Source organism: Moschus berezovskii, chromosome 12 (genome assembly GCF_049115385.1).
Source record: "Moschus berezovskii isolate FMDL1 chromosome 12, NW_MosBer_1.0, whole genome shotgun sequence".
NCBI lineage: Eukaryota > Metazoa > Chordata > Mammalia > Artiodactyla > Moschidae > Moschus > Moschus berezovskii.
The window spans coordinates 57,056,769-57,073,342 of record NC_142471.1 but is presented as its reverse complement, the minus strand read 5'-3'; the positions used below and the strand labels follow the sequence as shown (position 1 = coordinate 57,073,342).

At 40.7% G+C, this 16,574-nt stretch overlaps 1 protein-coding gene across 6 annotated transcripts in view; it reads left to right on the top strand.

The window, feature by feature from the left end:
- Positions 1-16,574, top strand: part of PANK1 (pantothenate kinase 1) — a 108,374-nt gene that overhangs the window by 56,553 nt on the left and 35,247 nt on the right. Inside the window, exon 1 of one of the 6 annotated variants that reach the window (XM_088842128.1) lies at positions 1,235-1,395. The exons of the other annotated variants lie outside the window; for them this stretch is intronic. Within the exon in view, the coding sequence (XP_088698254.1) occupies positions 1,287-1,395 (109 nt within the window). The 5' untranslated portion in view covers positions 1,235-1,286. Of the gene's footprint in view, positions 1-1,234; positions 1,396-16,574 lie in introns of those variants that run through there. 6 annotated transcript variants of the gene reach the window in all.

The window sequence follows — 16,574 nt, the reverse complement described above, 5'->3', positions numbered from 1 at the left end:
ATTAACCTGTTTTACTTGTTTTGAAGCCACATTTCAGTTATTTCTCTGATTTACTTTAACAAACTATATTAGTTTAAAATGTAAGTAGCTAAAATATAACAAAAGAGAACTGTTTGGAGTTTTTATTTATTATTGTCAGCATAAATGGTCTATGTTTGAGTGTATCATACCTCTTGAAATAATTTTTGAGCAATTGAAAATATACTCTTTTAACAATTTTCTCTGCAGGAAGGCAGAGAAATAACTTTGAGCCTTAACTTTTGCTTGAAAATCCCCTGGAAGCATTATTTAGAATATAAGAAAGTATAACTTTATGCCTGTATGTTTTGTCAGGTATTGAAATAGTTTTTGTATTTTTTTTTAATGAAAGCCATAGGTATTTTAAGTTTAGTGATCATATTATTTATCAACTTTTAAAAAGAATTCATCAAAATTGGTGTTTCATTAGCCTATTTTTTCCCTCAAATTTGAACAAACATTTCTGAAATAAATTTTACATGTTCTAAGCCACATCTGCTGTGTTCACTACCAAAATTTCTTAGTTGAAATTAGGTTTAATTTAGGATCCTTATACCTTGTGTATTAATATTCAAGCTCTTTTTACCAAAAAAAAAGAAAAAAATTGCCCAATCAGTTGATTTTTAGGTAATCTAAAACAAATCTACTTAGACTTAAGTATATCTCTATTTTCTGATGACTCTTAAATTTTACATAAGCAATTATTACAAAGAGTATTTACATGCTTTAAATGAAATTTGAATATGTTGTTGACAGCTCATTTCCCAAATACTTTGGAACTAATTTTATAGTCCTAATAAAATTCCCAGAGCCTAATGTTTGTAAATGGTGGAGTTATACAGACTCTGGAGGGCTTGAGTTTAAATTGCATCTGGGTGACCTGGGGCTACCTATTTAACCTCTATGCTTCAGTTTCAGTATTGATAAGATGGAGCTAATCATACTATGTGATCAGGTTGTTGTGAGGATTAAATAAGATTTTATATATATATATATATATATAAATTCCTGCTTGGCACTTAGCAGTTATTTGGTGAATGCCAGTTGTTATCATACCATGCAGAACACTTTCCACCACTAACCCATAGGACAAGAGACTGAGCTGACAGAAACACCTCAGACTGACTTTCTGAGGTGGGAGGGAGGGAGGGAGGGAGGGAGTTGGCTAATATAAGAAAGACAAAAAGTTTTATTTGATTATCTGTGACACTCCTAGTCCCACAGTTACTTCCAACACCCTTTTTCCAATAAAAATATTGCAATACGAAATGGAGGAGGCAAAGCAGGAAGAAGTGCTCACAAATACCATCACTCAGAGAAAATGGCTGTTTCTTTCCACTGCGCCACATGCTGAAGGTTATTTTGGGTCACACGAAGGTAAGATTTTGGAGAAGGCGACGGCACCCCCATTCCAGTACTCTTGCCTGGAAAATCCCATGGACGGAGGAGCCTGGTGGGCTGCAGTCCATGGGGTCGCTAAGAGGAGGAAACGACTGAGCGACTTCACTTTCCCTTTTCACCTTCATGCATTGGAGAAGGAAATGGCAACCCACTCCAGTGTTCTTGCCTGGAGAATCCTGGGGACGGGGGAGCCTGGTGGGCTGCCGTCTGTGGGGTCGCACAGAGTCGGACACGACTGAAGCGACTTAGCAGCAGCAGCAAGATATGATGTTTTTAATTTTTATTTTATGTTGGACTATAGTTGATTTACCATGTTGCATTAGTTTCAGATATACGGCAAAGCGATTCAGTTTTACATATACATATGTCTATTCCTTTTCATTTTCTTTTCCATTATAAATTATTACAAAGTATCAAATATAGTTCCCAATGCTATACAGTGGGCTTCCATGTGACTCAATGATAAAGAACCAGTCTGCCAACACAGGAGACACAGGTTTGGTCCCTGGGTCAGGAAGATCCCCTGGAGAAGTACATGGCAACCCACTCCAGTATTCTTGCCTGGAAAAAAAAAATTCCATGGAACGAGGAGCCTGGCGGGCTATAGTCCACGGGGTCACAAAAGAGCCAGACACAACTTAGCAACTGAACAACACCAGCAATGCTATACAGCAGGTCTTTGTTGATTATCTATTTTAAATATAGTACTGTATGTGTCAATCCCAAACTCCCAACTTACTCTTTTTTCTTTGAAAATCTTAGTAAAATCATTTTCTTACAGCATTAAAGCATCATTTGTAGTGGTTGTATTACATTCCCAGTATTCCATTATATAGGTATACCATAATTTATTTAACCTGTCTCTAATAGCTTTAGGCTGCAGCTTGAGTCTCTAAACATCTTAAACACTGCAGCAGCAACAATTTTGTACATGACTCTTTATTTTTGATGAAATTGATGAATATATACTTTTTGGAGAAGGAACAGAAATGGCACAAAAAAGTAGACAGCTGTTGCCTTGAAATCCTGGATATTTTAGACTCTAAGGATACTTGTAGATGAGCCACACTACTGAAGAAAGGAGAAAAATGCAAAGGAGATAACTGTTTGAGCCAGCAGATGCTATGCTGTAGAAAGGCAAATATTTGAATGTCATCAGAAGACTTGAGGATGTGAGCTGCCCTCTTCAACAAGCAGGAATAAGGGCTGGAGCAGTGCCTGCAGCCTCCTAGCAGAAGTTCCGAATTCTGAGATCATCCAGATAGAGTGCGAGCAGAAAATGGGTGAGGGTTCATTATGCACCATAACACATTCGTGGGGTATAAACTGAAGAAACATAAATCTATTACCAGTTTTAGCTAGCCACCATTGACAAAGTGTAAGTCTTCACTTTTCTAAATATTAGGATATTAGCTTTGGCACCTAGAATTTCCCCGACTTCTGAATTGGGCTAATGGAAAAACCAGGATATAAAGATAAATAGAATTTTCTGGCTGGAACGGTGTGACTATATATGCATTTTTATTAAAAAACATAATCAGAACTTCTAGATGGTGGAGAAGCTTTGCAAATCAAGAACAAAAGACTAGAATGGAAAGCAGGGGCACACTCTAGAATTGCTACCTCTGGAATGTGGTCTGATTCCTAAATTTGTCAATGAAGCTATGAATTGTACAATGCACATTTGGACTAGAGATTTACGAATTTAAGGGCCCAAATGTTCAGTGTCTAAGTGGTTAAATTAGGTGTCAGGATTCATTAGGGACCTGAACACCACTTTTCCCCAAAAGGCCACTAAGTGAGTTTCAACATATTTTGTTTGGCACAGTAACCAAAAATTTTGACAGAAAGAGTGCTATGAATTTTTAACATGTGGGACATTCAACAAGGGTATAAAACAAAATCCAGCATGGTTTTTGGAGACATAATTAGTCAGGAAACAAGAGTACTGGTTTTAATTAACAGGTTTGGGGTTGGTTTTTTGTTTTAATGTGTGTGATAGCCTGACTTTTAATAGTGTGTGTGTATGTTTTAATACAAACCAATTACCATGAAAAGCAATCAAGGTTTTACTTCCATTACATTTAATTATATGCTTTAGCTTCACTGTGTAGGTCAGTGTTCACCTTGGGATGACAATAATCTGAATCGGATAGGGTGCTCAGAATTTCTAAGTAGACCTTTCCTCTGGATAGTGCAGCTATCAAGCTTGGTATCTATTAATATTACTATTAATATCTATTAATATTACTTAATTTATGAGATCTTTGAGATGCTTCAGTTCAATTCAGTCGCTCAGTCGTGCCCGACTCTTTGTGACCCCATGAATCACAGAGTTGGCTAATGGTATGTATGTATGTTTGACTATGTTTTCTCCTTGGGAATGTATTTGAAAGCAGCCAATGATTCCAAGGGGTAAGGGAGTGTTATTTTTAGAGGCAGTTACATCAAAATAATGTTCTGTGCCTCTAACAGATTTCTCTATAGTTTGGAAAGAAGGTGAAAAGATTTATGACAATAGTGGGTACTTACAGTGGTCACTTTGATTGACCGAGTAACTAGCTTAGATATGGTTGAGCAACAGCTGTGTGTCCCATTGCTCTCTATGTGTCTTTACAAAAGTATGTGGTCACCACTCCCACACTCGATTTTTACGATGGGGAAAGAAAGGCCTGGAGAATTGAAGCAACCTACCTGAAGTCAGTGAATGGCAGAGCCAGAATTCAAAGCCAAGTCTACCTCCATTTTCAGCTAGCTGCCTTTCTTTTCTGCCACAGTAAGCCTATTATTTTGGGAAAAGGAAGTGTGTTCTGTAAAACTTGTAGAAAAGAGTGGTGTATACAGTTGGTACACCTTTGGCAAAAAGCTCATTCATGTGTTTGTGGAGGTAACAGTAGCCAACGTTAAGGGACACTTACTCTGTGCCAGGAACCAAAACATTTTACATGGATTATCTCATACAGCACTACCAGCTCCCTATGAGATAGGTCCTACTCTAGATTTATTTATTGTGTCCCCCTGAAATTCAGATATCAAAATCCTAACCCTCAAGATAATGGTAATAAGAGGTGGGGCCTTTGGGAGGTGATTAGGTCATGAGGACGAGCCCAGAGAATTCTCTAGAGGTTAAAAGCAAAAAGACAGCTATCTATGGATAACCAACAAGGAACTACTGTATGGCACATGGAACTCCACAGAACACAGAATGTTCTGTGCCAGCCTGGAGGGAGGGGAGTTTGGGGGAGAATCGATATATGTATATGTATGGCTGAGTCCCTTCACTGTTCTCCTGTAACTATCACAGCGTCGTTGATCGGCTATACCCCAATACAAAATAAAAAGCTTAAAAAATAAAAAAGACAGCTTTCTAGGAACTGAGCTTACTAGACACTGAATCTGCCAGTGTCTTAATCTTGGATTCCAGGACTGTGAGGAATAAATTTCCGTTTATCCTTCTCCAAGAAACTGAGCAAGAGCTCCAGGACTTGGGAAAATTGAGCTTAGATTTGGACTCTGCTGGGCCAGGAGACCAGACTCAGGCCCCTCTTGGATTCCCAGGATGAATGGGTAGTGTTCTAGAGTGGAAGGAACTTTGGAGTCACCTGACCTGGATTCAGACCCTCATTCAACTACTTATTCACAGTGCAGTCTCAGTTGAGATGCTTAACTTCTCAGTGGCTCACTTTGTTGACTACAAATAACTGGCATCTGTCTTACCAGCAGTGAGGACCAAATGTGGAAAATAGGGCTTTCCAGGTGGCGCTAGTGATAAAGAACCCACCTGCCAATGCAGGAGACAGAAGGGATGTGAGTTCCATACCTGGGTCGGGAAGATCCCCCGGAGAAGGAAATAGCTACCCACTCCAGTATTCTTGCCTAGAGAATCCCGTGGACAGAGGAGCCTGGCAGGCTACAGTCCATAGGGTCAAAAAGAGTCGGACACAAATGAAGGGACTTAGCACGCACACATACATCTTACCAGTTTTGAGTACCAAATGTGGGAAATGTAGGTGAAGTCTCGTATAGTAGAATGCTTATATCCTGATATGTGCAGAGTAAAAGATATTTTACTATTCATACTAGCTACTATTTATAAAAGGTATTGAGTATTAATTTTCTTGCTATTATTTAGTCACAGAGGCTTTCAAATCTTTCTGAAATCTCAGGATTCTTATCATCCCATCTTGCTCTGACTGAGTACTTTTGTGGACAGGGTGTCAGGGTATCCTTCAACCTGATCTGACATCCTCTCCTAAATGGAAGCTTCCTTAATTCCTTCTGAGGTTTCTGGAAGCAGGACACATGGCTGTGTCGTGTCTTTATCTCACTATCACTTTCATAGATGGCTCCATGTCAACTCTTGAGACTAAGTATGATCAGGCCCTGCTTGAGAATGCTGTTGGCAACTCTGTGAATAAGAAAACTGCGTAATTTATGTTACTGCTAATCTAGCGTCAGGACAAAGTTATTTTTAAAACAGGAAGTATCTTCTTTTGCTCTTTTACCATTTGATATCTCAGCCCTTGAGGGAGGCAGATAGGCACCATGGAGAGGAGAAAGATTAGGAAAGGGAGCACTTTTCCTTTATAAAAGCTGCACAAATTGAAGAAGCCTTCAGAATTCAGAGCAGCCACGTCCAGTGCTTCAGTTCAGTTCAGTTCAGTCGCTCAGTCGTGTCCGACTCCTTGTGACCTGTGTTGTTTTTTAACCCTCAGCCTAGCAAACTTTGTTCTGTCAGAAGATGAGATGGATACTTATGGTGCTTGTTGCCTGCAAGGCCAGAATATGAACATTCTGGTGTCATCTGGGCTTGACTCTATGCTGAATCTGAGGCCACGGGACTTTAGATAGAGGCTCGGGACACTCGACCTGAATGGACCTATGTAAGCTGAGGCCAGCCTAGGTGGTACCAGTTACTGGGAATCCTGGGGCTTATGGAAAAACAACTGCTTTATAGCCTGAAGCAGGCAGTCCAGGAGTGAAAGAGACAGGGATGGACTTAGTTGACTTGAAGCTCAGTCTCAGTTGACTTGAGATTCAGCAGTATGGTGAGTTTTCCATCAAAACATAGGCACTCAATAGAAATTATGAGGGTTGATGTTAGATATCCTTCCTTACACTTAAGTCAGAATCGATCTCACAATTTCTACCCTGTATTCCTTGACAATGCAGCACATCTAATTTATCTTATATAGATATTTAAAGATAGCTATTTTATTTTGACTTTTCCATGGGGTCCCACCCTTTGAAGAACCAAGAGCCACACTCTCACCTGACAGATTCCTTCACGCATGTGATTCAGTACAGGTTGTATTGAGTTACCAGAAAGTATTAAAGTTTAGACTACAGGATGACTTCTTTTGGATTGTCATAAAGGAGATCAGGTAAGTATTGACCTGGGTGACCTTGAAAACTGAGATTTAATACTCCCCACGGGTCACACAGGGGTCAGTCAGTTTTCATTCCTTTGGGCCAAGACACCGTGCTAGACTCTGGGAGTGATATTTGGTGGGATTCCAAGCTGTAGTGTAGCCTGAAACCAGTTACATGACTTCATTCTACTTCTATGCTATGGCAGTTCCTTAAGTCCTGAAACTGTGTGTATGAGTCAGAAGGCTTGAACATAGTTAAGACTGTTCACCATTCATATTTCCCCAGCTACCTTCATTTGATGAAAAACATCTAAAGAGATACTATGTATTCATGAGTTTGGTCAGGGAGATATCACGTCTTCTTTCCTTTCATGGAAGCTTTCTACTGTGAAGAAGTAGCCCAAATGTGATTTATTCTTTGCAGTGACCACATAATATTTCGTTAGCAGTCTTTTAAAATTTATTTTATTTTTTCTTAATTAGAGGATAATTACTTTATGGTTTTTGCCGTACAGCAACATGAATAGGCATTAGGTATACATATGTCTCCTCCCTCTTGAACCCCTCTCCCACCTCCCTCCCCATCCCACCCCTCTAGGTTGTCACAGAGCACTGGCTTAGGATTCCCTGCATCATACATTGAACTCCCACTGGCTATCTATTTTACCTGTTGGTAATGTATATGTTTCAATGCTATTCTCTTATATCATCCCACTCTCTCCTTCCCCAATGTGTCCAAAATGTCCATGTCTCCTTTGCATCTGCAGTCTTACAAAGTGGTAGTGGGTACCATTAATAAAGATGCCAGAACCATCTTGGGCAAACCAGAAATTCCAGTGGTGTGCTGGAACTGGCTACTACAGGCTCTGAGAACTAGCTGTATACATTACATCCCAACTCTGCAGTTAGTGTCCTTGTATTGACAGCTTGAAATTGGCTACAGCAGGTGTATTTACACAATGGAAATTGGCAAATGCTGAAAATCAAGGCTTTATTTTCAGAGATCCAGTTGTTAAATATTTACCACTGACCATAATACAGGTCACATGTCACTCAGAGAAAAGTCCCAGAGGGCAGCAGTAATACAAACTGAATTATCATAGCTTTGGTGGCAGAGAATGGGAGAAAAAGCTCAATATATCTTCTGATACTTAGGACAGTACCAGAATATGAGACATTAGATGATGGAGCCTCATTCTCAGGGAAGAAAGGATTCTACAAATGTTTGAAAACCCACTGTAATATAAGGGTAGAATTTAGACTCATAAGTGGCAACCCACTCCAGTGTTCTTGCCTGGAGAATCCCAGGGACAGGGGAGCCTGGTGGGTTGCCATCTATGGGGTTGCACAGAGTCGGACATGACTGAAGCGACTTAGCAGCAGCAGCAGCACAGTCAACCTTCTGTACCCGCAGATTCGCATCGGCAGATTCAACTAACTACAGATTCTATTAATATATTTGAAAAAGAATTCCAGAAAGTTCCAAAAGGCAAAACTTGAATTTTCCATGCACTGACAACTATTTACATAGTCTTTACATTGTATTATGTGTTATAAGTAGTCTAGAGATCATTCCAATGATGGGGGTGCAGGTTCTATCCCCAGTATACAGGAGGATTCACGTAGGTTGTATACAAATACTATGCCATTTTATATAAGGGACTTGAGCATCTGAAGATTTTGGTATCCACTTGGTGGGGAGGGGTTCAAGGTTCTGGAGCAAATCCCCCTTGGATTTTAGATGAACTCTTATCTGCTTTCCTTTTTCCCTCTGAAATTTCTACATCAAAAATAGTTAGGCTTGGGACTTCCCTGACAGAAGTAAGAAATGGAAACCCCCTTCAGTATTCTTGCCTGGAAAATTCCATGGAGAGAGGAGCCTGGTGGGCTCAATCCTTGGGATCACAAAGAGTCAAACATGGCTGAGCACGCATGCACGCATTCACACATGCGTCCCTGGTGGTCCAGTGGTTAAAACGTTTGCCTTCCAGTGAGGGGGGTACAGGTTCTATCCCGTCAGGAAGCTAAGATCTCACATGCCTCATGGCCAAAGCCAAAGCATAAAACAGAAGCAATGTTGTAACAAATTCAAAAACACTTTAAAAATGGCCCTCACAGAAAAAAATCTAAAAAATAAAATAACTGGGCTCAGGTAGTTCAGATGGTAAAGAATCTGCCTGCAATATAGGAGACCTGGTTTCGCTCCCTGGTCGGGAAGATCCCCTGGAGCAGGGAATGGCAACCTACTGCAGTATTCTTGCCCCACAGAATTCCACGCACATAGGAGACTGGAGGGCTACAGTCCATGGGGCTGCAAACAGTCTGACACGACTAAGTAACTAACGCTTTTGGGCTCAGTGCTGGATGACCCAGCAGATAGAACAAGCAGGTAGGTGTTAGTGTACCAGCAGTGCAGCGTGGGAATCAAGGAAAGGAGCCGATAACATACATGTCTTTGTGTGTGTGTGAATGTGTATACATATATGTTTGCACCCAAGTATTAATCATAGCAAAATCATAACCTTGGACTTCTTTATACTTCTTTCATAATTCACCATTGCTTTTATTTGAATAACAAATTTTGAGTTACACTCATCGCTGGAGAACAATATAATTTTTCTTTAAATAGGTATATATCCAGCGCCAGTTGAGCCTTGCTGATTTAGAATTTCTAAGTTGATTTAGAATTTACTGCTGCTGAAACAGCAGGGTGGAGTTGCCAGAGTATCTTCATTTCATGTTTCTTGTTAGGGTGTGCAGGTTGAAATTTGTCCCAGCCAGGAGGAGAAAGAACATGGTATGTAAGTTTGCTTCCAAAACAGGATCTCTCAGGCAAAAAAGGGACTTCTCCATTTCATCCCCACTCCAAAGGCAACTCATTTATGCTCCATTTATTCTCTCACTGTCCTGAAGAAGTGTTTGGAGAGTGTTGGGATTTTTGTTTTTAAATCTCTTTATTTAGGAAAATTTCAAACATTATACAAAACTAGAGTGTATGGTATAACTAACTGCTAAGTACTCATCACTCAGTTCAGTTATCAACTCATGTCCAATCTTATTTTATTTAGGCTATTACATGCAAATCTTCCCCTCCCAAACTGGATGATATTGAAGCAAATCTCAGATATCATATCATTTCAATGGTAGATATTTTCATACATATGTTTAAAGGATAAGAATGCTTAAAAAAAAATAGCCATAACCTGTTATTTGCTAAAAACATTAACGATGTATTATATCCAATTGAGAAAATAGTATATTATGTTGCACAATGAGATGAATAAATTCATTTATCTAACAGTCCGTGGGGTCGCTAGGGGTCGGACGCGACTGAGCGACTTCACTTTCACTTTTCACTTTCACACATTGGAGAAGGAAATGGCAACCCACTCCAGTGTTCTTGCCTGGAGAATCCCAGGGACGGGGGAGCCTGGTGGGCTTCCGTCCATGGGGTCACACAGAGTCGGACACGACTGAAGTGACTTAGCAGCAGCAGCAGCAACCACGGTTAAAATTGTTGCATCCTATTTGTTGATAGCTGAAAATCTGATATCGTGTTGCCCTGAGGATTCCTAATTTTTTTTTTTTGGCCAGTACTTTTTATTTGTTTATCATTAATTTTTAACCATTTCTTCATGGTCTGAGATTTTGAAACCTTTCTTGGTTTCAAAACAGATGCTTTGGGATCACTCCAAAATCACTGAGATAGAAGCATCTGCTATCTCCTATGTAGTTTTTGTCTTGAGCTTGAGAGGTTTGTTGTTGTTTAGTTGCTCAGTTGTGTCTGACTTTGCGAACCCATGGGCTGTAGCCTGTCAGGCTCCTCTGTCCATGGGATTTCCCAGGAATGAATGCTGGAGTGGGTTGTCATTTCTTTCTCCGGGGGATCCTCCCAACCCAGGGATTGAACTTGTGTCTCCCGCATTGGTGGGTAGACTCTTCACCACTGAACCACTAGGGAAGCCCTGATTGAGAGGAACAGTCTTAAAAGAATTCCACCCTCCTTTCTTCTGAAGTCAGTAGGGTGGGAACAGGCAATCTCGCACTCACGTTGGAGATAAAGAGAAGTAGGATGTAGGTCTGGACTCAGGCCTGGCAGTCTGGAGATGCTAGATTCAGGGTTGAGCCAAGAGGGATATTGCTGAAGTTTGTGAGATATTTGTGATTCCAGGCAATCTCTCCACCGATGACCCTGTATTTCAAGTTAACCACGAAAGAGAAAAAAAAGATCCTGAATCTATCTAGTATCACTCTTGTTTGTCAAGCATTCCTAGGGATCAAATCAGGTAAACATCAGTGAATTCTTACTGATATAACTGCAGTCATGTGGTTAAGACTGTGCTTCCAATGCAGGGAGCACAGATTCAAGCCTTGGTCAGGGAACTAAGATTCCACATACTGCGTGGCATGGCCAAAATAAAATAAAGGGTGTGTATGTGTGTGTGTGTGTCTGTGTGTGTGTGTGTGTATAAACACCTGTATACTGAAACTTCGGCTATCAGCTTAAGCTGATCACCGAAGAATTGATGCTTTTGAACTGTGGTGTTGGAGAAGACTCTTGAGAGTCCCTTGGACTGCAAGGAGATCCAACCAGTCCATTCTAAAGGAGATCAGTCCTGGGTGTTCATTGGAAGGACTGATGCTGAAGCTGAAACTGCAATACTTTGGCCACCTCATGCGACGAGTTGACTCACTGGAAAAGACCCTGATGCTGGGAGGGATTGGGGGCAGGAGGAGAAGGGGACGACCGAGAATGAGATGGCTGGATGGCATCCCCGACTCGATGGACATGAGTTTGAGTGGACTCCGGGAGTTGGTGATGGACAGGGAGGCCTGGCGTGCTGTGATTCATGGGGTCGCAAAGAGTCGGACACGACTGAGCGACTGAACTGTACTGAACTGATACCTGAAACTAACACAACATTGTGCAATCAACTATACGTCAATAAAAATTTTTTTTGTTTTTTATTTATTTAAAAGCTGTAATTAAAAAGCTGGAGATCACTTAACTGATGTTTGGGTGGGTTCATTAACCTCTCTGAGCCTCAGTTTTGTCATCTGTAAATTGAGCATAACAACAGTGCCTACCTCATTCAGTTATGAGAATTAAATATTGCCTGTGAAGCTCCTAGCTCAGCACCTGGCACACAGTATGCCCTTAACATTAGTTGTTACAATGCTGTTGCATTTTTTATAGACCCTGGAATAAACTTCTTCAGAATTTCTAAAAAGAGACCTTTGATTGGCATGCGTGCAGCCCTGAAGTATTTTTTGAAATTTGGCCTGTGTGTCTATGCCCACATATCCACATAAACTTGCGTAAGCTAGTACTTCAGCACCTGTTTACCACACTCCGTTAAATTTTGGGCAAGGCCGAGGCATATTTGGTTGGCAAATGCTCTCACAAGTAAATGGATAACCTGTTGCGTCCTGATTATGTTGTCTTAGAGTTTTAGCATGTATAAGATTTAGAGGTTTTTTGTTTGATTTTTTTTAATGTTTATTACAAGTAAACTGAGGAGCTGTTAGATATTTTACTATTCAGCTTTTTGTGATACATTTCCAGTAAATCTTTTCAAGCTACTGCATCAATTTTAATTCAAGAAATCTCTGAGATTGTAGGGAAAACTGCTGCAAAACCAGTTAGGATTTACGCCTCCTGTCTGTGACTCAAATTTGTCTCCATATTGTGTAATCCAAAGAAAGTACAAAGATAAACTGGATGCTGAGGTTCCTGACGCTGCACCTATCATCCATAAATGACAGTTTTCCGGTCTTTATGTTCATCAAAACAGCATCATTCTTATTGGTTAACTTAACGTTAAATACGTGATATGTTTTGTAAAATAAACCAGCTTAAGTAAGATATTGTTTTTAAACATATTTGAAATCCAGAGTTAAGATGGTTTTTTTTAAAAAAAAAAAAAGCTCCCATGCTCAAGAGTTTGACAATCTCACCTTAGTGACAGAGAAGGGTACCATGCCCCCAAACTAAGTGGCACCAGACAGATAAAATATTTTGAATACTCATATATTTGTGAAGTTTGAGTCTCTTTTCCCAATTAGATATTACATCTGGCTGTTCCTGCTGATCACAGCGATCATCACTTCTGGCATCTTGGCAGCCATAACCCAGAAGGCAGCTGAGAATCTGGAAGGAAACAAACACTTCTGAGCCACCAAAAATCAGTGTTGGAAAGTAGATCAAGTTGGAGATGCTCGTGCGTTTTACTCTTGGAGTACTTCCTGGACTCTCTCAAGTTTGTTTACTTTCACCCAAGTCACAGCTTTAACAGACTTGATTTTCTGGTTTCCCTGCAATCATACGTAGCAGGTTAGGGACAGACATTACAGCATACTGACAGCAGCCAAGAAATTAACAGCATTAGCTGAAAAGAAAAGCATAGAAAGCTATAACAGAGACAGATGAATACTCAAACCATAGCAGCCTGGGAAGCACAAGTTTATGTGGTACTTGAGAGCATTAGTATATAGTGGGTACAGTAATTGATTCTCACATGATCCCGAGTCATCAAAAGAGCTAAGATTTTCATCATGTTTCTTTAAGAATATGAGAAGTGAGTCATGCATTTTAGAAAGATTTCCTTCAAAAACTATTTATAATTTGGCATTTATATCTTAAAAGTCATTGGTAAAATGCATGGATTGGGTCAGAACTTTATATTTGTTATGAAATCTGCTTTATTGAGATATATACACATACAATTCTCCCATTTAAAGTGCCCAGTTCAGTGGTTTTCAGCATATTCACAGTGAAACCATTAACTCAATTAAGTTTAGACTACATCATCACCCCCCAAAAAAAACCTGATTAGCAATCACTCCCCTTTTCCCCCACAACTCCTAATCCTGCTGCTGCTGCTAAGTCACTTCATTTGTGTCCAACTCTGTGTGACCCCATAGACAGCAGCCCACCAGGTTGCCATTTCCTTCTCCAATGCATGAAAGTGAAAAGTGAAAAAAATGAAGTCGCTCAGTCGTGTCTGACTCTTTGCGACCCCATGGACTGCAGCCCACCAGGCTCCTCTGTCCATGGGATTTTCCAGGCAAGAGTACTGGAGTGGGGTGCCACAACTACTAATCTTTTTGTCTCTATAGACTTGCCTATTGTGGATGTTTCATGTATATGGAATCATATAATATCTGGTCTTTTGCGATTGGTTCTTTTCACTTAGCATAGGGTTTTCAAACTTTACTTGTGTCTTAGTATGTATCAGTATTTCCTTCCTTTTAATTGCCAAATGATATTTCATTGTATGGACATGTCCTATGTTATTTATCCATTCATCAATTGATGTACATTTCTGTTGTTTCCACTTTTTGACTATTATATGTAATACTGCTCTAATCATTTACATACAAATTTTTGTGTGGGCATATGCTTTCATTTCTCTTGGGTATATACCCAAGACTGCAATTGCTAGATTGTAGACAAGCTTATGTCTAACCTCTTCCAAAACTGCCAGACTATTTTCCAAAATGACTGCACTGTTTTATATTCTGACCATCGGTGTAGGAGGGTTCCAGTTACTCCATATCCCCATCAACACTTGTTATTCTCCATTTTTTAAATGATAGCCATCTTAGTGGGTTTGAAGAAATACCTCATTGTGGTTTAGATGTTCATTTCCCTAAAAAAGTGCCCTTACCTCCCTCCCAACACTAGCATCCTGTGATTTTGAAACATTTTGTAGGTTCAAACTTTATCTACAGTTTAGTTAGAAGGTTCCTGAATGTCTGGGAAGTATCAGACTTTACTGTGCTCAAAAGAGAACCCTGCACAGAACTGCTGCCCTTTGTAAATATTAAAGGATTGTTTTAATTAAGTAATGTCTGGTACAAGGACAATGTGAATTTCACTCATAGCAGAATTTTCACTTCTTCTTTCCAGACTTCTTGATTAACGATCAGTCCTTGCAGAGGACAATGTAAGTGCCAGGAGACCAGGTTCATTGCTGCATCTTGACTCCGCCATAGTGCCTCCCAATCGACAGAACAAAGTATCTGTTCACTGAATCGGTGGTGGCATAAGCATATAACTTGATCTTAGATCATTGAAGGAGGGTCCTTGTGACCTCCTCAATTTCAGCTTGTCTTGCTATGGAAGCAGTTAGCACATCTTTTCTCAGTCCTCACCCAGCTAGACCTGAAAGGTTTGCCAGGCTTTCACAGCTAAAATGAATGAACAAAGCTCATTTCTGGTAGCCCTGTTGTTCTCTGCAGTGCCACCTAGCAATGCTGTTGTCCCCGAAGCCTCTTTAATTAACCACTCCCTGGTATTAAATTGTCAATAGTGTCCCTAGAGTAAGTAAACATGCTCTGGTGGCTTGTCAAGACACAAAACTAAACCTCTTGGAGATTTAAACTGGGATTTGTTTAAGGAGGTAATGAGATTACCGTCTTGAGCTTCACTGCAGGGTATTAGGAAGCTGGAAGAACCATTCTTAAGTGGATGCTGGGATCAGCTCTGGTGGCTGAAACAATCACACTGGAGATAGTCACACAGGTGCATTGCCTTCAGGTCCTCTTGGAACATCTTAGCATGGTCAAAACTGTGTCATCTTCTTTTTAATTCATGGACTGTATTTCTGGTGAATTGTTGTTTAGTCACTAAGTCGTGTCTGACTGTGACCCCATGGACTGTAGCTCATCAGTCTCCTCTGTCCATGGAATTCTCCAGGCAAGAATACTGGAGTGGGTTGCCATTTCCTTCTCCAGGAGATCTTCCCAACCCAGGGATCGAGTCCATCTCTCCTGCCTTGCAGGTGGATTCTTTACCGCTGAGCCACCGGCAAAGCCATTTCTGATGAGTAGAGTGGTGTAACTAAAGGTGAAGACGACATGGAAGGTTGATACTCACCTTCCTTTGCCTCCAGACCGATCAAGACAGACCATCTGGATGAGACATAGATACTGTGACCGTAAAGATCTGTAATTGTATACATCTCTTGCCACCCCAGGTGGTGAAGTGGTAAAGAATGTTTCCTACCAAGGCAGGAGACTCCGGTCTGATCCCTGGGTCAGGAAGATCCTCTGGAGGAGGAAATGGCAACCCACTCCAGTATTCTCGCCTGGAAAACTCCAAGGACAGAGGAGCCTGGTAGACTGCAATCCATGGGGTCCCTAAGAGTCGGACACGACTGAGCGACTTCACTTTCACTTCTCACTTTCAAGCATCGGAGAAGAAAATGGCAACCCACTCCAGTGTTCTTGCCTGGAGAATCCCAGGGGCGGGGGAGCCTAGTGGGCTGCTGTCTATGTGGTTGCAGAGTTGGACACGACTGAAGCAACTTAGCAGCAGCAGCATGTCTGGCTCCAACTTGGCCCCGCTTACTCCTGGCCCAGATCCAGGCTAAGAATACATTTACTGGTGCCACCACAGTGGTGCTCTGCAAGGCCTTTTTTCCCCCTCCCAAATCTTAACCTAAAAAAAAAAAAGAGACATAACTTTCATGTCAGTATACCTATTCTGATTTCATGTGGTTGTCTGTGCCATGGGTTGCAAATCAAAGAATATCTGCCAACCTGACCTAAATACATGAGTGCTGTTGCCAGATCTTACTTCTTTATGGAAGAATGCCCGGTTACCTTTAAAATGGAAGTCATTGGGAGAGAGGGGCATATGATGAAATTTAATTATATGTGGAACATTTCTAGACCCGTGTCCATTGGGTTCAGTCCCAGTCGAATGATAACTGGAAACTTGAGAAGCTGTATTTAAAATGTGAAAATCACCCGCAGCACTCATGTTATAAATTGTCC